The following is a 19,721-nucleotide window of genomic DNA, read 5'->3' as shown; positions in this document are numbered from 1 at the left end:
GAGTTCAGGAATGTATGGCACACAGCATACGTTGTCACCAGTATTAAAGCTATTATTTTCCTTTTCTAGTGTACCACCTTCCTGAAGGCAAAGAAATACACCTCTTTTGCTGAAGATAGCAGTAAAAATAATGCAAGAAGGGCCACAGTTTAATTGAACTAGTTAGTTAAAACAGCACTACCAGAAAGTGAAGTTCTCCGGTGCTGAGATGGATATCAAGTAAAATCCAAAAGAGTTAAGGTAGAATAGGAAGCAGGTGTTTGTTTCTTCTGTGCTTAAACATGTTACCAGACATCATGCCTGCAAATCAGAGTGAAAAGAAAGAAAAAAATACCCCTGGAGCAGCTGCATCAGAGGAAAGGGGAGTGCTGATGGCAGGGGGGCAGAGGCTTTATATTTGAAATACCACCCTTGTTCTTTGGGCTGGGGAGAGGTAATGAAAAATGGTAAAGTAATTAGAAGCTTGAAACATAATTCATCACAGCCATGAGTGCTAGAGAGCTGGAGAGGAGGGAAAAAAAATACAGGCTTTGACAATGAACTTGAAATATGAAGGGTTGTCAATGGACAGACTAACAGGCTTAGTAAGCAATGAAAGTGTACATGTAACTCTTCTTAGGCCGTGAAAAATGCCAATCACTTGTTTTAAAATTTTAAAAGTTTAATAGTAATAAAAATAGTTATAAAAATAGTTATAAAAATAGAATTAGAGTAATGAAAAATTGAACAATTAGGGTTAGGACAATACGAGACAATACAAACAAAGTAACAGACCTCAGGGTCCCTTCCTGAGCAAAAAGCTCCAAAGAGGGACCCCCGTTAACAAAGGTTTATCTCTTAAAAGCAATAGCCTGTTGAATATTCATACATTTCATACATGATGCATAAATTCCATTCAAACAAAGAATTCTCTCTGGTTAGTGTCACTTTTTTTCCTTTAATCTCTGTGGCGTCTTCTGGTCTGAGCGAGGCAGGAGAAATTGGTCTCTTCTGATAAGAAAGTCATAAATCCTTTTTCTCTGAAACATTTACGTTTTCCTGTGGCTGATATATAAAAACTACATTTTAACTACAAAACTACATTTACCATACTATCAAAATATTAATGCAACATTACTAATCCATACAACGTAATACATATAGTAAATATCTTGCGTAGAGCCATATAATATGCACTTTTCACAGGCTATGGTGCTCTGTTATATGATTTTGTTGGAGTTATTCTCTTCTAAATAAAATAACTCCTGTAACTTAAGTTACATTGCTGTTTTGACTGGTATAGAGATGCAGCATTTCTTATATGCTGGAAGGTATTGGCTAAGAGAAGCATAAATCCTCTACTGTGCTTATCCTGGTCATGGTCAGTAGCTTTATAAAATGATGAAGAAAGAACGATTTTATAATGGATGCTGTTGTATTTGGTTCAGTCAGGTGGACTATTTTCACCTCTCTGCCGACCATCCGACACAAAGGACAGGACAGGCCTCTCACTTTGTCCGAGTTCTTGCAATGCCCAGTCATGGCGCTTCCTCTCGGCACCGGCTGCAGCGGACGCCCAAGTGCTCAAAGACGCCCGGCTCGGGGCTCAGGGACAAAGGACGGCACTTGTTGCGAGGCGCTACGGGCCGAGTGCCGGGGCTTTCTGCGCCGCCGCTACACCTTGGGGGAGACTGCCCACGCACGGCGCACCGGCAGCCGCCCCTCAGCCGCCCCTCCGCCGGCCCGGGCAGCGCGCGGCAGCGCGGCTGCTGCGCCTCTCCCGCGCGCGGCCCCTGCTGGCAGCGCTACGGTTTCTGGAGGGGACGGCGCGCGGCTGCACCGCTGAGCCGGCCGGAACGAGATGGCGGTGGCACCGTCCGGCTGCGCGGGTGCCCGGCCCGGGCGCAGCGGTCGCGGCGGCCTGCGGGCTTCAGGCCGCGAGCCCCGGGGCGGAAGCGCGGAGCGGCAGCTGCCGCAACGCTGCACGGGCGAGCGGGCGGGAGATGCCGAAGCTGCGCGGGGAAGCCTTCTGGAGGGAGACGCTGCGGGGCGCCCACTACGTGGTGGCGCCCATGGTGGACCAGAGCGAGCTGGCCTGGAGGCTGCTGAGCCGCCGCCACGGCGCCCAGCTCTGCTACACACCGATGCTGCACGCCCAGGTCTTCCTCAGGGACGCCAACTACCGCCGCGAGAACCTCTACGGCGAGGCCTGTCCCGAGGACCGCCCGCTCATCGTGCAGGTGAGCGCGGCCCCCGCCCCGGCTCGCCCTGTCAGCCCCAGCGCCAGGAGCGGCGGCGGCTGCCGGGAGGAGCTTCCCTGGGTGTACCTCGCCGTTCTTGGGTAACGCTGAGGACGCAAGTCAGCATTACTAAACGCACCCGCGCCATCCATCCCGATCGTGCTAACAAATCCAGGATGTTTTCCAAATGTACACGAGTTGAAGGTAGTCAGTCTTATCCACGTTTTAACGTGGTTATATAGGATGACAGAAATCTCATTTTCTTCATCTAAGTACCGCTGACACTACTTAGCTCGTGAAGATGGGTGTTTTTCTGTTTATCCCATGTTTAGCAGCGGATTAGCTATCTTAACCACAGGGGCCTGGAGCACTGGACTTCACACAGGGTTTCAGTCCCCTGCACCTCATCTTGAGAAACAGTTGGTCTTGTAGAGTCAGGGTGTGTTCCGGATCTGGTACCACTCAAGGAGGACCACAGCTTTTTGAGTAGTTCTCTGAAACCCTGAGCTCAGTGTTTAGCTATAGAGAAAGGATGCAAGGAAGATAGGGCACACTTTAAAGCATGTGTTGCTTCTGCTTCAGGACTACTGTGTGATGTTCAGGTACTTCACTCTATCCCAAAGAGGGAAAGTAGCTTGTGGAGCTGGAGAATAATGCAGGGAAAGATGGTTGTCATGAGCAGAGGGGTGACTGATTTCCTCACGTGGAGCAGTTAAATGGATGAAGACTCTTTACCCTGGGAAAAAAAGTGTCTCCCTTGACTGAGGGGAGAAATAAGAGAAGCCTGTGCAAATATTACTGGCCTGAAGATGATGAATGGGAAACAAGTAAGCATAGTGGTAGTTATAAACTGGAATTCATTGCTGTAGGATATACTGGATTCTGAAATATTACTTGAGTTTAGAGAGCAAATGAAGGAAAACACTTGAGGGTCTTGAGGTGCTACAAACACGCCTTCTGCTTCCAGATTCCTTACAGACACTTTTTCAGCTTCTGCTGTTCCCTAGACAGTTTGGTATTGACCTTTGATCTGTCTCAAGTACAGCTTTCACAGAATCATGGAATATTCTGGGTTGGAAGGGACCCGCAAGTACATTGAGTCCAACTCTAAAGTGAATTGCCTGTACAGGGATAGAACTCACAACCTTAGTGTTAATAGCACCATGCTCTAACCAAATGAGCTAATCTCAGCATTCTTCTGTGGGAGGTAGTTTCTTTTGACACAGAAAAATACAAGCGGTGGAAATTCAAATGATCTTAGAAAGCTGTAAGTCACAGATCTTCAGCTCAGTAAGCTGTGTGTTCTGGGTGACACTACCTGAACAGGATCAGTTGCTGTGAGCTTGCTGTGCTACCCTTCTTCCCATTGGCCTCTATTGGACATAAAGTACAGAACTGACTAATCTTTGGATTGATCTTGTGCAATGGTCCTTACAGATTTGGTCACAGAGTCTCGGAATTAGAATAGACAGAGGTACATCTGAGCTCAGCCTGCTCTGAAGACTGTTTACTGTGCTAACATTCTCATTATATGGCATGGTTGGAGGCTTTCCATTGTTTCAGTCATCTCACAGAAAGCAAATGATTTTTTATTTTAGTTGCTGTCAGTTATAATTTTATGTAGTGCTGCAGGGTTTAAGTAACACCTTCTGCTCAGAAGTGTTTACATTTTGTTTCAAGTTTATGTTAAGATGTGATGGCATTGTTTTTTGTTAAAAATGGGTTTAAGAAAATATGTTTAAAAGCATAAATGAGAAGAATGGTCTGTCTCTGTCCTCTTCAACAAAGAAGCTTCAAATTAACCGATTTTTATGTGGGCCTGATATTTCTGGGTTTGATTGATTTTAGTCTGCTAGCAGCTGCTGAAATCTATTAGACCCAAAAATATCAAGCCCACATTTTATTAATTTGCTTTTTTTTTTTTTTTGCACTGTGCTTTAAATGTAATATTAATTACATTCATGTAACACTGAGCATTTTACTATAGCCCATGTGTCTGTTTCACTTTCCATGGGAATTAACTTTAGAGGCAGTTGTACTTACTGATATCTACAAAGTTTGAGCTGTCTCAAGACCCAGAGACATTATGGATAACTCTTTTCTTAAGCTCTGCCTTTCTGTATTAAAATGCTATATAGCTCTTCGTTCTGCAGAGGATTTTATAAGTTGTTTCCACTTATTCCTGGGTACCACATGTAAAATATGCATCTGATATTTCTTTGCCTCTTGAATGCTCAACTTTCTCATTTTATCATTTGAAGGTTGAGGATCTTTAGGGTCACAGATTTTGTTTGGAGGTTTATTTTCATAGAATCATAGAATATCCTCAGTTGTAAAGGATTCACAAAGTCTAGCTCCTGCACAGAACAGCCACCAGAATCCCACCAGTGTTGTCCAGACGCCCCTTGAGCTCTGGCAGGTTTAAGGCTGTGACCACTGCCCTTGAGAGCCTGTTAGAGTGCCTGACCATTCTCTGGGGAAGAGCCTTTTTGTGATACCCAGCCCACACCTCTCCTGACAAAGTCCCAGACATTCCCTCAGGTCCTGTCACTGCGCACAGAGAGCAGAGCTGTCCCTCTGCTGCCCTTTGTGAGGAAGTTGCAGACTTCTATAGAGTCTCCCCTCTGTCTCCTCTTCTCTAGGCTGAACAAGCCAAGTCACTTTAGCCACTCTTCATATGGCCCCTCCAGACCTTTTACCATCTTTCTAAGTTCCTTTGGACACTCTCTAATAGCTTTGGACCTTTCTTATATTGTGGTGTCCCAGACTGTACCCAGAACTCGAGGTGATGCAGCCCCAGTGCAGGGCAGAGTGGGACAACCCTTCCCCTTGCCCAGCTGGCGATGCTGGACCTGATGCCCCCCAGCACACAGCTGGCCCTCCTGGCTGCCAGGGCACTGCTGGCTCATTGCCATCAACCAGGACTCCCAGGGCCCTTTCTGCAGTGCTGTTCTCGAGCCTTTTGTTCCCCTATCTGTCTGTACGCGCGGAGTCGCTGTGTCCCAGGTTCAGAACAGGCTGTTTGTCTTTATTAAACTTCAAATGGTTGGTTATTGCCTGGCCCTCTGATTGTCAAGGTCTCTCTGCAGGGCTTCTGTGCCTCCCAGGGAGTGGACAGCTCCTGCCAATTTAGTATCCTCAGCAAGGTTACAAATGTCAGCAGGATTGCAAGTAGTTTATGAAGCTGTTGAAGGGCTCTGGTTCCATCTAAGACGGTTCCCTGTGGAACCCTGGTCGTGACCGATCAGCCTAATGTCATCCCAGTCACTATAACCCTTTGCACTTGACTTATGAACCAGTTGTTTGCCTATTACGCAATGTGTTTAAATAGATGTGGGCTGGATATTTTGTCCAAAACCATCCTGTGAGAAACAGTATCAAATGCTTTACTGAAATCCAGAAAGATTACATCACATCTCTTCCCTTGATAATTTTGAGAAACAGTGTTTGGTATTATTAACTGTGCATATTTGATTGTTTTCTCTAGCAGGTAGTTGCTTCATAACTACATTTTGTCACTACTTGAAGAAAACTATTGCCTCATTATTCCACTTTTCTTTGGTTTTCACAGTTCTGTGCCAATGATCCTGAAGTGTTTGTCCAAGCAGCACTGTTGGCTCAGGATTACTGTGATGCCGTAGACCTAAATTTGGGTTGCCCCCAGATGATTGCAAAGAGAGGTATGTGCAAATCTGAACCCTGGAAAAGCAGAGAAATGGCAAATGGTGTTTCAAATGTGAATGTTGGCAGTAAAATATCAGGAGGGCCAAATCAAGCCTTGGGGAGGGGCTGCAGTACTGCTGAAGTCAGACTTAGTTACACCCAGTGTAGCAGGTAACGCTTTGTAGTACCTAAAGCAAAAATTAGATATAATTAATTCTAATTTCTCTTAAGTGACAGCTCCTGTGTCTAGAATATCCTTCATTATTTTTAGCAAGAACTTGATTTCCTTTCTGATTTTTGCTCAAACAGCCTATTTTTGAAAAACTTCACTTAAAATTACATCATTCGGACACTTAGGATCTCCTTTTTTCCTGATACTTGCACAGAGTTTTTTCACAATAGTGTAGAAGAGGATGACACCTGTTGAATCCCTTAGATACTCTACGTTTGAAAAACAGAACCAGTGTTTGAAAATTTTGTATCAGTTAAGGGGTTGATAAAATATTTGTTCAGTAACTGCCCATTCTTCTTCTAAAATATCTTTTAAAGACTAATAGGAAATGATTAGTAGTGCAAATAGATCTTTCAGTCTGATCATCTCTTATCCTAATGTGATTTATTAAACATCTGGTATAAACCCTTAGAAGTTGGACTTTGAGCTGCAAGTGTCAACACATCAGCCTTGGAGAGTACCAGTGAAAGTAGGGTGTGGGGATTCCTTGTTTGTCCTGTAAATCTAGGGTGGCAGGGAGAACAGAATGATCCCACTCTTCCAGTTAGGCCAGGACAGAGCAGCTCTGTTTCTGCCAGTGAGGCATATGCGTGTCTGGATCTTTGTGAGAGTTTATGAAAACTGTGCTTCAGGATCTTACTCTTCTGCACAAGTTTGTCATATGCTGTTTTATCATAGGTCACTATGGAGCATTTCTGCAAGAGGAGTGGGATCTTCTTCAGAGAATGAGTAAGTATTTAGAGAGGAAATAGGATGAACTAATTATTGAGAGTATGTTAGGGATCTGGGGGGAAAGGAGGTGCATCATATTTCTTTGGGCATAGTTGTGTTTGGGTTTTGAAGGGGTGCTTGTGGATTTCTTTGGTTTTGTTTTTTGTTGTTGTTGTTGGGTTTTTTGTTTGGTTTTTGGGGGGGTTGTTTTGTTTTGTTCTTGGGGTGGTTTTTTTTTGTTTCGTTTTGGGGTTTTTTGTTTGTTTGGGTTTTTGTTGTTTTTGTTTTTTTGTTTTTTTCTTTTTTTTTTCCATTTCATACTGTATTCCAGTGGCACCCTCAAGATACTTGGTGGTATCCCACTGCAAACTCAAACTAGATCTGCGAAAATACTTTTGTACCTGAAACAGACTTCAGGTGAAAGTGAGTCAATTAAGTTCCAGTCTCATATGATAGTTTAGTAACTCTCCAGCTCTAGAAACAGTAGAAGTCCCAGTGCCTCACTTTTTCACTTTGAAGTTCTCAGGTCCCAAGAGTCATGTTTCTGGTTGAAGCCACAACTGCCCTTTTCTCATCAACTCCATGTACTCCTGTTCACAGTATAGCAAATTATGCCTTTCTTCTCCAGATTTGTGTAGGTTATTTTCAGGCTATCAGTAGCTTTGTGAACGGCTGTTGTAATAATAATCAGCCATGACTCAGTTTCCTCATGCAGGGTAAAAGAACCCCCATTCTTTATTCACATAACTCATTTTATACAGTTTTTACAGACCTGTGTTCAACTCTAACTGGCTAGTAGTTTTCTTGTCACATAATTCATTGGTTCAAAGGTGTTTTGTGTGTACTTGCTCAGACTCTGTCTTTCACGCAGATGTTCATGTATTTCCTTTGTGGATTCTCATGGACAGAACTAGTGCTTATGCAGGTGCAGACTTATTTTTCTCTCCAAGATTAGGTTGCTGTGATAATGAACTTTTCATTCTCAAGATTGTTTCGCATGAGAACTTACAAGCTATTGCTAGCTTAGCTAGGGTAGCAGGGCCTAAACCATATTTTTTAAGACCTTTCTTTAATAATATCTTTACTTGTCTGCAACAAACAGTACGTTTTTTTGGGTTTTTTTTCCTTTAAGAAATATGTTTTTAACTGATACAAAAAGCCAGGGTTTGGTCATTTTGTAGAACTGAGAATGTGCCTTTGTCCCACTTCAAAGCAAGTGTTGGAACCATGAAGTTAGAGAGTCTTATTTCTGTTTGCATTCCCAGCGGTCTGGGGAATCTTGAGTGATGTTTGGTACAAAGACACTGCTGAGAATCTGTACGATAAGACAGTGCTTCCTCACCCAGTATGTAATGTGGCTGTTGAGAAATATGCCAATCAGAATAGCCTCAAGGTGTGAAGAGAACCCAGGTCATCTAGCTGGGTGAGAACCCAGGCTGTCCAGCAAGAGAGTTGTCTTAGGCTGTCCTCTTCCTCCTTCTTTCCCCAGCCACCTTTAAAATGGTGGAGGACTCTTCTGCTTGCACCTGAATATACCTTGCTTGCTCCTTTGAAAGGGTGGTGGGAAGTACCTATCATTAGAACTCACAGAATTTGGATTAGAAGACAGGAGGTGACTTAAACATTGTATATCCAAACTCTGGAAGAGAATTTCAGACTCAGTATTACTCAGTGTTTTCCTGTTGGCTCTCTTTGTTAGCTCTCTTTTTGGTAATTTTGTGATTCCATGTACTGTGTAAGGACTAGGAATTTACCATGTTCTAGATTTTACCCTGACTCTATAACCTACATTTACTGCTTGATTGCATCCACAGCCTACCTCACTTGTTAAGCCTCTGCTTGCCATGGATCAGATTATACTTATAATGATTATTTTGGTGATAATTTGCAAAGAAGTGAAGCACCTTTTTTGTGGGAAAGGTAGACAAGCAAGTGTTAGTGTTGGAGGAGTACAATAGCCTGTAATGATAATAAACTTATGTCAGTAATTAAGTTGTGAGGGGATGGTCTTCGAAAGTGAAGGCTTAATGCAGTGGAAGTGTTAGGGCTATTAAATGGGTGACTCTTTTATGCCACCTTGTTAGGATGCAGATTTTGTGCTTCACATGCGTTACTGTTACGTGATTAAATTATGCAATAAGGATTGCAGAGGACACTGCTGATTTTTTAAGCTGTGAGAACTACATAGCGGTAACTTCTCAAGCTTTTGCCATACCACACCCAGTATCAGATCTTGAGGAGAGCAGACACTTTTCATAGCATTGTGCAGCCCACTTACCTGTCTTTTCAATCTTTCTCAGTTTTACTGGCTAACGAGAAGCTCTCTGTTCCCATCACATGCAAAATCCGCGTTTTCCCAGACATTGACAAGACAGTGAAGTATGCACAGATGCTGGAGAAAGCTGGCTGCCAGGTAAGAAGGCAGCTGCTCCCTCTACTCTTGCACTGGATACATAACTTTGTGTAAAGTATGTGATGACCAGTTCTTGGTATATTGTGGAGGTGAATAGGCTGCATTATTTTGCAGACAGAGCAGACAGATTCTGTGTGTTTGCAGTCCTAGGCCACAGTTCAGTAGTGTGGTACGGAAGACACAATGACTGCAGTCTCTTGTAATCACTGCACTGTGCAGCATCCTTCACTGTGGCTGAGCATCTCTGTCTTCACACAGTGCTGCAGGAGGCAGTGTGAATGCATGAAATCCACAGTACTGTAGAGAAAAAGGGTATCAAAAGGTATCACTAGAAGAAATAGGCAGCCTTCTTAGGATTTAACTCCAATTAAATTGGCAGAGATGGTCTGTAATTAGAGACAGTACTGATGGTATTTGGACCTTCTGCTGAGATGAAAGCTAGATCAATATATCAAAAATTCCAAAGTGAATCACAAATGGAATCCAGTGCAAAAGGAAAGCTGTAGATTCCCATGGAATCTTGTCATGCCGTGGAATAGCAAGATGAAAAAAGCCTGACCATGCCACAGTAGGTGAGCTGCTGATCTCTTTCTATGTTGCTAAACTTCTGGCACTGTTGAAATAGCAGCAGAAACTCAGTGGTATCCATAAAGTGCAGGGAGTGAATTTTTTTTCAGTGGATTTATTCCAGTGGTTCATACACGTGGAAAGTAAATGTAATTTTGTGTTTCAGCTCCTGACAGTGCATGGCCGTACTAAAGAACAGAAAGGACCACTTGCTGGCGTGGCATCTTGGGAGCACATTCAAGCTGTAAGGTTAGTGAGCACTGCCAGCCTTAGTGGATTCCTACTAACACTTTGGATTTTAAACAGAGTATACAGTGGCATTGAAGAGAAAACAAATTTGTGTGACAGAAGGAGAATTTCTGGGTTGACTCTAATTCCCAATTTTATGCATCTGTTTTATTCACTGGTATAGAAAAGCTGTAAACATTCCTGTATTTGCAAATGGAAACATCCAGTGTCTCAGTGACGTGGAAGAATGCATCCGTAAGACAGGAGTACATGGCGTCATGAGTGCAGGTAAAGAGAATGAACTTTTACTCAGATGAGAATACAAATTGTTTCTTATTCCCTTAGCAGCCCTGTGTACATTTATTTAAAAATTATGTCAGAATGACTTGGTGAATAGCTTTGCTGGATAGCTGGGTGGCCATTCTCCCTCACCTTATACTGGCCATCTCATCCCAGGTCCAGGAATCACTTAAGATTTGTAAGAATTGTTATGTCAGACTTGCAATACCATTGACTCATTGAGCTTAAATCTACTTACTTGACAAATGCATATGGGGCTCCTGTTGTCTGGAATATTTTTGTGACATCTGTTAATCAATGGAACAGTTTTTGAAAGGTTCTCGATGAACTAAGTGTGTCTGTGGATTAATATTCCTGCAGGTGGTTCACATTGGGTTGGGACAAGAAAGAATTGACATAACTTCCTACAGGAAGATTTAGGATCAGCAATAGAAAGAGCTTATTGATCACTCACACAGTTAAAGAAGGGTTGTAGAATCTCGGTTTTAGAAAATACTGGTTAACAAAAGGCTTGTGAAGCCCATAGAGAAAAGCACAGTGAGAAGCTCTATCTGTAAACTTGGGCCAAATACCAATACAAACATAAGGCAAGACACCTGTCATTTCAGTAGTTAACTGTTGGGCAACAAAAGCAGTGATTTTTCTATTTATTAATTGGTTTACTGTCTTTGTGTCAAGGTTAAATGCCTTTCTAGAAACTGTACTTCAGTTAGATAGGAGCTGTTCAGTGCAGTGAAATAGCCAAGTATCCCAAGGTCAGGCTAGAATTTTATGGACCCTGTGTTCTTCTCGAGAGTACGTGGGTGATGTGGCTGTGGCTGTGGAATCACAAAAGGGATGATCAAACTCCAGAGCAGAGATTTAGGCCTTTGCTTCTATCCTGAAATGAAAGTTTGAGTATTTCTTTTCATTCCCTAGAAGGTAATCTTCATAACCCAGCTTTGTTTGAGGGCCGGAACCCATTGGTGTGGGAGATGGCTGAGGAGTATCTGGAGATAGTGCGGAAGTACCCTTGTCCATTGTCTTATGTTAGGGCTCATCTCTTCAAGCTCTGGCATCACACGTGAGTATCTCCATAGAACTCTTAATGTTTTCTGGGCTCTTCCTGCTTAGCAAGTGTCTGGTTTTTCTGGACAAGGATGTTTTTAGCCAGAATGAGTATGCTGCAAGGTTTTCTTTCCTGGACCTGGCTGAGAGTGTGTAGGCTGAGGCCTTTATCCTTCACTTCGTATCTGGGAAACACAGCATGGGGAATGAACAAGTTGCCACAAGATCAGCCAGGTTGTGAGCTCACAGCACACCATTTGCAACGTGATAATTGCTCATATGCACACACACACTTGATGGCAAGCACAAGTTAACTATCTCCTTGTTCATTGTAAGTCAAAATGCTCTTGGATTTATTGTGGAGTAAGAGCACGGCTATGGGCAGTTTCTGAGAAGCAGCTGATGCACTGTACATTCATGGTTAGCTTATGTCAAAGTACCTTGGTTGTCTGCCAAGTATTTATCTGAAAGAGACATACGTGTGCATTTCTCCGGACTTACAAAGAAGAACATAAGCTTCTCCCAAAGGAAAATGAATCCGGAAAAGTGTATAAAATGCTTTCATACAGTTTTTTTTAATTGATTGCAGTCTAAATATAACTTAATGTTTGGGATTTGCCTCAGGCTTCAAGTTTACCAGCAGCTGCGTGAAGAATTAGCAAAAGTGAAGACTCTAGAGGGCATCGTAGATGTCAACAGGGAGCTGAAACTGCGATGCCAGGTACCAAGATGGGCCCTAACCTCCCAGAACAGCACTGCTTGCACTTTGTGGGAATTTACCAAGTATGTCATAGAGTTGACATCCATTAGTCACTTCTCTGGGACTTTGTGGCTTTCTAACCTTGATATTGGTCGCTTACTACAGTAGCATCCCCTTAAGCCTGGACAATTTTATGTGGAATAAAGTTGATTTAGGAGTTACAAACATGCTTCAGTTCATCTGTCTTAGTAGATGGTTCTTCTGCCTATATGTAACTGTCAGTAATTGTTAGCTTAAATTTAAGTTTGTGATTTCCTGGAGTTTGAGTGTCTAGTGTATTTTCTGACAACTTCAGGAAGACTGACTGTAACTCTATGCTGCAGGAAGAAATAGCTAATCAGAAAGAAGGAGAAAAGCCAAAAGAAGGGTTGCCTTTTTTCCACTGGATCTGTCAGCCATACATCAGGCCAGGGTGAGTTACCTATTTAGATACTTACGAGTACTCATAGACCTTTCCCATCCATACTGTCAGTATCAGCCATTGAGTCTGTTCTAGGAGCTTACATTCATTAAAAAAAAAAAAAAGAAAAAAAAAAAAAAAGTGAAAACTTTGGATTATTTTTATTCTAGTTTGGTTTTTTCCTAGTTATTGCTTTTTTCCTGGGTATGTTGCTCATTGTTTGCATCTTCTCCTTTGGATCCTCCTTAAATTTCTCTCTCTCTGGACAGTAAAAATCAGGAATCACACTGCAGCTCAGAACAAGAATCTGATGTGCAGCAAATATGCTACCTGACACTGCTTTATTGTTACATGCAACATGAATGTTGCTGGTAACTGATATGGTAACAAAATAAGAACTAAATTGTATTCTATAAAGGATGCTTGTAATGTATGGACAAGCTTTTCAGATAGCTTATTCCCCTTCTGCTGAAAATTTGGCTGAAGAAGAGAACAAGTGTGTCAAGATTAATACTTAAGTAAATACTTTAAAAAATGCTTAAGTAAAACTTGGGAATAACAGGTGCCTAAATTAGCTGACCATTTTTAATTGGCTTTCCAACTGATATATCTGATAGTGTGTCTAACTGCCAGTGTTAACCAAAAAAGCTAGGTTTTTCTATCCCACTTCTACGGGCAATGACACTTCATTGTAGCCATGACAGAGAGGTTTATGGTGTACCCAGATTTCTGTAAACCAAAATAATGGTCAGGGAACAGCTACTTCTTTCCTCCAGCCAATTTATGATGAAATTCACTGTTTCAGGCCAAAGGAGAGATGCAGGGAGAATGGAGATAGTGGAACTGAAAAAGGTGTGCGCGGGAAACGTGCTCTGGAGGAAGAGGAAGATGGAAATTCTGAGCTTCTATCAAAGAATAAACAAAAAAAGAAGTTAAGAAATCCAAATAAAAGCTTTGATCCATCTTTAAAACGTAAGTTCAATTTATTGGCGTAAATGTTTGGAGAGTTAGTGATACCGCCTTTGGCATAACTTGCTGCTAAGAATTTTCCTGGCTTGTGTACTTGTAGAAACTTCTCGAAAAAGAGGAGGAGTTGTTGCTATTGAAATTTCAATAGCAGGCAAAAACTAGTAAAGAAAAGAAGGATCTAAGTAGTAGGTCACTGATTCTCTCTAAGCATCTTTTTAAGATGAAAATGGTTTACAAACCAAATTGTAGCTGTCACTACATTTGAAATGGAAATTCTGTATGAATTTCAGGCTGATGTCCTCCTGTTTTATGCTTGACTTGAGGATTAAAATTTTCATGTTTGGATTTTAGCACAGAGGCACTTAAAAATTCAAAGTATTTTTACCTTAGCACTGTTACTTGAGGTACTGTATTTTTATTTAAAAAAAAAAAAAACTCTCTGGCTAGAAAAGCACCAAGCTTTGTCTGGTTCTGGTTTTTTTTTTTTTTTTTTTAAACTTACTCCCACATAAAAATACCATTGGTGAAATCAGCTTTTTCTCTTTCTCTCTCAGCCAAATATGCAAAATGTGATCAATGTGGAAACCCTAAGGTAAGTCAGTACAGGTGCCCATAAAAGCATTTCCATTAAATGGAAATTAAATGACCCTGTAGGGATCAATCACACAAAGTCTGGATGAAGATAAGTGGCAAGTGGTGTCCCTCAGGGGTCTGTATTGGGACCAGCACTGTTCAGTGTCTCCCTCAATGATGTGGACAGTGGGATCAAGAATGTCCTCAGCAGGTGGCGCCTAGCTGAGTAGAGTGATGACACACCTGAGGGACAGGGCCATCCAGAGGGACCTGGACAAGCTCAAGCAGCGGCCTGTGGGAACCTCTCAGGTTTAACAAAGCCAAGTGCAAGATTCTGCACTTGAATCAGGACGAGCATGGTATCAAATCCAGGATGGAGGGGATGAACAGATTGAGAGCAGCCCTGCAGACTTTGGGGTGCTGGTGGATCAGAGGCTGGTTATGACTCAGCAATGTGTGCTCACAGCCCAGAAAGCACCTGTGTTCTAGGCTGCATGAAAAGCAGCATGGGCAGCAGGTCAAGGGGTGGGGGAATTCTGTGCCTTTACTTTGTTTCTGTGAGACCCCCACCTGGCACAATGCATCCAGCTCTGGGGCCTTTGGTGCAGGAGACACGTGGAGCTGTTAGGGCAGGCCCAGAGGAGGCTGCAAAGATGACTGGGGGATGGAGTCCCTCTGCCATGGAGATAGGCTGAGAGACCAAGTGGCCATGCCAAGTCCTGCTGATAAGTGTGTGTGGGGGGAGGAAAGTCCGTACTTGGGCAGAAGCTTTTTAACCATTAACTGTAACCAGTCTGTGAGGCTGAAGATGCTGCACAAAAGTCCTTAACATACATAGGTTCTTTGAGAGAATTTGCCTTCGTCTGCAAAAAAAGTGCAGTCTTGCTGCTGGAGAGGGTATTTATTGCTAAGACAGTTGAGTGCATTAATTGAATTTCCCAAGATATCTTGGAAACAAATCTCTGGATTTCCACATATGTATTACGTGTGTATTTTATTGTGAAATGAAAAACAAACCCCTCTTATCATGGTTAGTGCTGGGTGGAGTTTTTCTGCAAAGTGAAAATTTGAATAACTGGTGTGGTTCTTAGTGTACTAATAAAAATACTTCAAATGTCATCCCAGTGAAGCCTGCAGTGAGTGTCAGGCAGCACCTATAGCTCTGGTGTGTGTTTGGATCTCTTTTGCTGCCTTTATCAAAACAAGCATAAGCACCTCCTCATCCTCAGTTCTGCCTCTGCAGCAGATTAACACTGGCTTTGACTGTATAGCAATGCAGTGAGCCTGCTGCTGGTTTTACAGGTTCTGTATTGAAATTTCAAATATTTTGATATTTGCAAAGAGTTTGTTTTGCTTTTGCTTATTTTTTCCCTTGGGGAAGATAGCTGTTTTCTTGACAGGGTGGTGTTGCTGAGTTGTATGAGCAGAGTGTATTTATTGCTGCTAATATACCAGTGTAGCAGGGTGTAAGATGCAAATAATTTTATGTTCTAGCTTAAAAATTTGTGTTACACCTCGGGGGGCGGGGGAAGCCTGCAATACAAGCATGTGATGTTGCACCCTGTTGTAACACTGTTACCGCAGCATAGCAGCCAGCTGGGGCTCAATTTGAAGCTGCAGCTACTGAAAAAGATGGACTTTTTTTTGTTGTCTTCATTATTGGGAAAGCATTGAGCACTGGGCTGGCATGCTTTCAAAGCCATCCTGTTTCATAGCTAATCCAGGTGATATCGCTTGGTGCATGAACCAGGACTGTCTGCATCAGGGCTTAGACTTATTTTTGTTCTGCTCTTGCATCCCTCTAATTTTGCAGGTAGCGTTTGAAATCTTCTGACTAGGCCTGTAATTTTTTTCCCCCCTAGATTATGTGTTTCTGAGCTATGTCTTGAAATGAGGTGGGGGGGCAGTGTGGGGATGTGGAGGATAAGGAGAAGGAACTCAACTAAAGCCTCCCTAAACATGATGATTTTCTGACTGGGGTGGAGGGAACCTTGCTAAAACAACATCAACCCCCCTTTTCTAAAATGCGTGTGAGCAAAGCACCCCAGAGACCCAGGCTCATATTGTCACATCATCAGTTAGCCAAGATTCAGCTGCTGCTGTCCCCTAAGAGTCATACATTATACTTTAATAAATATGCAGGTATATTTTAAGATGCAAGTAGGGAAGAAATTCTGGTGGTAACATATTTTAGGCATAGCTGCAGATGGTAGCACATCAGGCACTGTGTTTCACATTGCAGAGAACTAGCGCAAGCTCACCAGCACCAAATATGTTCATGCTTGTTCCAGAGGGCTTATGGCGTGTGCCTGCTTGTGGTGGGTAACTGGAGCTGCCCAATGGGCTATGGGGGTTGCAGAAGTTGAATGTGGATTTTTGTTTGTTTGTTTGTTTGGGTTTTTTGTTCTTTATGTGCAAACAGTGGATAGCCCCCAATATGACATTAACTCTGTCATCTTCATTAGCCTGAGTACCTGGGGTTTTTTTCCAAATATCTGAAAGTGCAGACCTGTATTATTACTTATTAATAGTAAACAGTAATAATTTTATTTTCACTGACACAGATTTCTTTATACCGCTATCCCAATCCAGGGCAATAAATGTGTGTTTAATATGTGCCGAGGATGCTGTAAGAAAAGAGCATTCAAGGAGGTAGCAGATTGTCCAGGTAAGTGTTTCTGGCCTTATCAGGCATCAAGCAAACATCTCATCCATCTCCTATGTATATACTTTTAATCTTTGGGTTATGGGGTGTAGGTGAGTGTTAAAATTTACATACTATCTAAAATGCTACACGCTATCTAAAAGTTTATAGCACCATTTTAAAAGACTGCTCTTCTTTCTCTGTATGTTATTGCTCCTGCTGCCAAAGCCTTGAGCTGCAGTTTCCAGTCTGTAAAGACCCATTCTTTATAAAGAATGACATATTCTGTTTACCACTCTAGTCATCTCATTTCAGGATGTTGGTTTGGAGTATTTTTTCCCCTTTTGCTTTTCAGGTCATGGATTGCTATTTAAGACCAAGTATGAAAAATCCTTTTCATGGCAGCAGAGTCAAAGAGGAATTCAAACACCAGAGATCAGTCAGAGAGGAGATGCAGAGGTGGGGGAGACGGCAGTGCTGAAGGAGGCTGGTGACAGTACAGGGTGAAGCTTTGGAAATGAACAGTCCAAGAGCTCCTGCCAGACCACTACTTCCCTGGGCCAAAGAATATGTCATTTCCAGCTCACTGTCAGCTGTGTGAACTTTTTCCATGTGATCAAGTTCTGGAAAAGTTTTATTTAAGTAAAATATTGCTTACTCAGGGAATTATCCTGCATTTGAAATAAAAGAGATGCAATTAAATATGTCTCATGCTATGTGTTTGAAAGACTGAAAATCCTGCATTTCTGAGTGAGGCAATTTCTGTGAGCTGCTGTTACACTCTGCCTCCTGTATGCTCATTAACCCTTCATATCCCCAGTACTGGGGACTAAATGTATTGTATTAGAACAGCCTTCTGGCACACTAAAAATAGCAATGCCAGTGACTTCCTCACTAACAGAAAAATGTGTCGCATCTATTAGTGTTCTGGTAGGCCACCTTTTCAGTGCAGAAAGGAACACAGCAGTAGTTGGAAAATGTGAATGTAAAACTGTAAAAAAGATCTTGCTATATCCATATTAACAATTATTAGTTTCTTACAGTATGATGGAACTTAACAGTCTTCCATGAGCCAGAGGTTGGGGGAGGATAAAATCTCAATTTTAACAGAGAGAGTTTTCTAAAAATATGTGGGAAGTTTGTCGTGACAGGTAAAAGAATTACAAAGGAAATGCCTCATAAAATCAGGCCTGCTCTGCTAAATAGCCAGTTAGCCTGTCACTTCTTCTAAGTAATTTGCAAGTTCCCATGCAAAACCAATCTTGGTATGAAAACTCGTTAGCGTAACAACCTATTCCTGGATTGAAAAATAAACACACCTGCAATAACAAGGGATTTGTCCCATGAGAATCAGTAAAGAAAATATGTAAACAATCCAAGAATAGATAGATTTGATGGAGAAGTAGAATACCTTTTACTAACCAATAGAGTAATTGGCAAGAAAGCTATTAACCAATTCAAGTTGCACATGAGGTCTGTAAAAATGGTATAAAATAAGTTATGTGAATAAAGAATTGGCTTCTCCCACATGAAAATAATGACGTCTCGGCTAACTTATTACAACAGAAGGTGGAACCAAGTCCATGAACATTTCTCTGCTCAAGGTCTCATACTTTATTATGTGGTCATTTATCCTTCCCACGTGATAAATTCTGAGAGACGTGTGACAAAACCAGATGCAGGTTGAACACATGCCTTTTGTAAAGATGGGAACTTGAAATCATCTCTCCCACCTCCTGTGGAAACAGTCCATTCTTCCCTCTCACAGGCATACATGCTGAAGCTGTCAAATATTCTGAGTTTCCTGGTCTGTTCCCCCTTCCTCTAGTAAAAAAACTAAATATTCATTATCCTAGAATTTCAAACTGTTTAACTGACCTCTTCCCATTTACAGTTTCCAAAAAAAATCAGAAAGCTCAGTCATTCTCCTGCTCAAAGTCTGCAAATGCAAAGCAGCCGGTTCCAGCTGAGAACTGCGGCTGAGTGAGAGATTTGGCTTATCTTCTTACCCACAGATTTTAGGTAACACCTCTCTCTCACAGATACAGTCTCATCACAGAATCACCAGTGTGAAAGAACAATCAAGGTGGCTTTAGGTTCCTAAATTCAGAAGAGGTCTTACACTTGAGAGTACTAACTGGACACCTTTCTATAAAGAATTAGTATTTAAGGAATATTTATCCCTCCCCCCATCCCATTTCTTAACAAGCACAGTGGAGAAATGCAGACAGACCTTATCTTGTTCGCTCCTGTCCATGGCACGGCTGGAGGCTGCCACACTCCTGACACAGGGCTGGAAAACTGCTCAGTTTGGCACTGCATCATAGACCCACTTCTGTGCATCCAGCTACAAATCACCATGCTACAGAAAAAAGTTTCAACCTGAACTTCGGACAGCCATGTAAGAAGATGCCATCCTTGCAGTGACTAAGGCAAAGCTGTCCAGACGATCCACGGCTCACTAACCAATACTTGTGAACTCGGAGGACCAATTACAACATGAGCAAAGCCACTTACTGTTCACACTGAGCACACCTGCACCAACAAGGGATTACTTTCAGGCTACACAATATACTAATTACCCTGTTTAATCAAAAAATTGTAGTTTGCCAGCTCAGCAAGGTCAAGGTCCATTTTGTTTCTGTTTCACAGGCCCTTAAGGAGATATACCCCATTTAATTTTCATAGAGTAGGGAGAGGAAAAGGCAGTGCCCGGAATGTAAAATGATGCTGAAAATGATGCTCAGTCTTCAGGAAAATGGATTCTCACATCTAAATTATTTTCAGAAGCACACAAGAAAAAGCTGGGGTATTTCACCTGACCAAAAAAAATCAAAACCCTGTTGCCTTTATTTGAGAAACAGGTTATGAGATAAGATACGGGAAAGATTTAAAAAAAAAAAAAAAAAAAAAAAAAAAAGCATCAAAACAAAGATTGAAACTCCAAGATTTCAGCATGTATTTATGGGCTACAAACTTTATGTGCAGAGGGTTC

General features: G+C 42.1%; 1 protein-coding gene across 2 annotated transcripts; it reads left to right on the top strand.

Moving 5' to 3' along the window:
• The first annotated feature begins 1,860 nt into the window (after positions 1 to 1,860).
• Positions 1,861 to 18,264, top strand: DUS1L (dihydrouridine synthase 1 like). 2 transcript variants are annotated; one of them, XM_040081511.2, is made up of 13 exons: positions 1,861 to 2,219; positions 5,791 to 5,899; positions 6,793 to 6,843; positions 9,126 to 9,238; positions 9,972 to 10,054; positions 10,218 to 10,321; positions 11,252 to 11,396; positions 12,005 to 12,101; positions 12,464 to 12,552; positions 13,346 to 13,512; positions 14,064 to 14,101; positions 16,675 to 16,750; positions 17,082 to 18,264. In XM_040081511.2, exons 1-13 carry the CDS (start codon positions 1,983 to 1,985, stop codon positions 17,231 to 17,233), a joined length of 1,461 nt encoding a protein of 486 aa, XP_039937445.1. In that variant the 5' UTR covers positions 1,861 to 1,982; the 3' UTR covers positions 17,234 to 18,264. The 2 variants fall into 2 exon arrangements, with proteins under 2 accessions (XP_039937445.1, XP_039937446.1); XM_040081512.2 differs by having other exon boundaries at positions 1,949 to 2,219; positions 9,186 to 9,238.
• The last annotated feature ends 1,457 nt before the right edge of the window (positions 18,265 to 19,721 follow it).

This window comes from Hirundo rustica, chromosome 18 (genome assembly GCF_015227805.2).
Source record: "Hirundo rustica isolate bHirRus1 chromosome 18, bHirRus1.pri.v3, whole genome shotgun sequence".
NCBI lineage: Eukaryota > Metazoa > Chordata > Aves > Passeriformes > Hirundinidae > Hirundo > Hirundo rustica.
The sequence above is the reverse complement of the archived record's forward strand: the minus strand, read 5'-3'. Positions and strand labels throughout refer to the sequence as shown.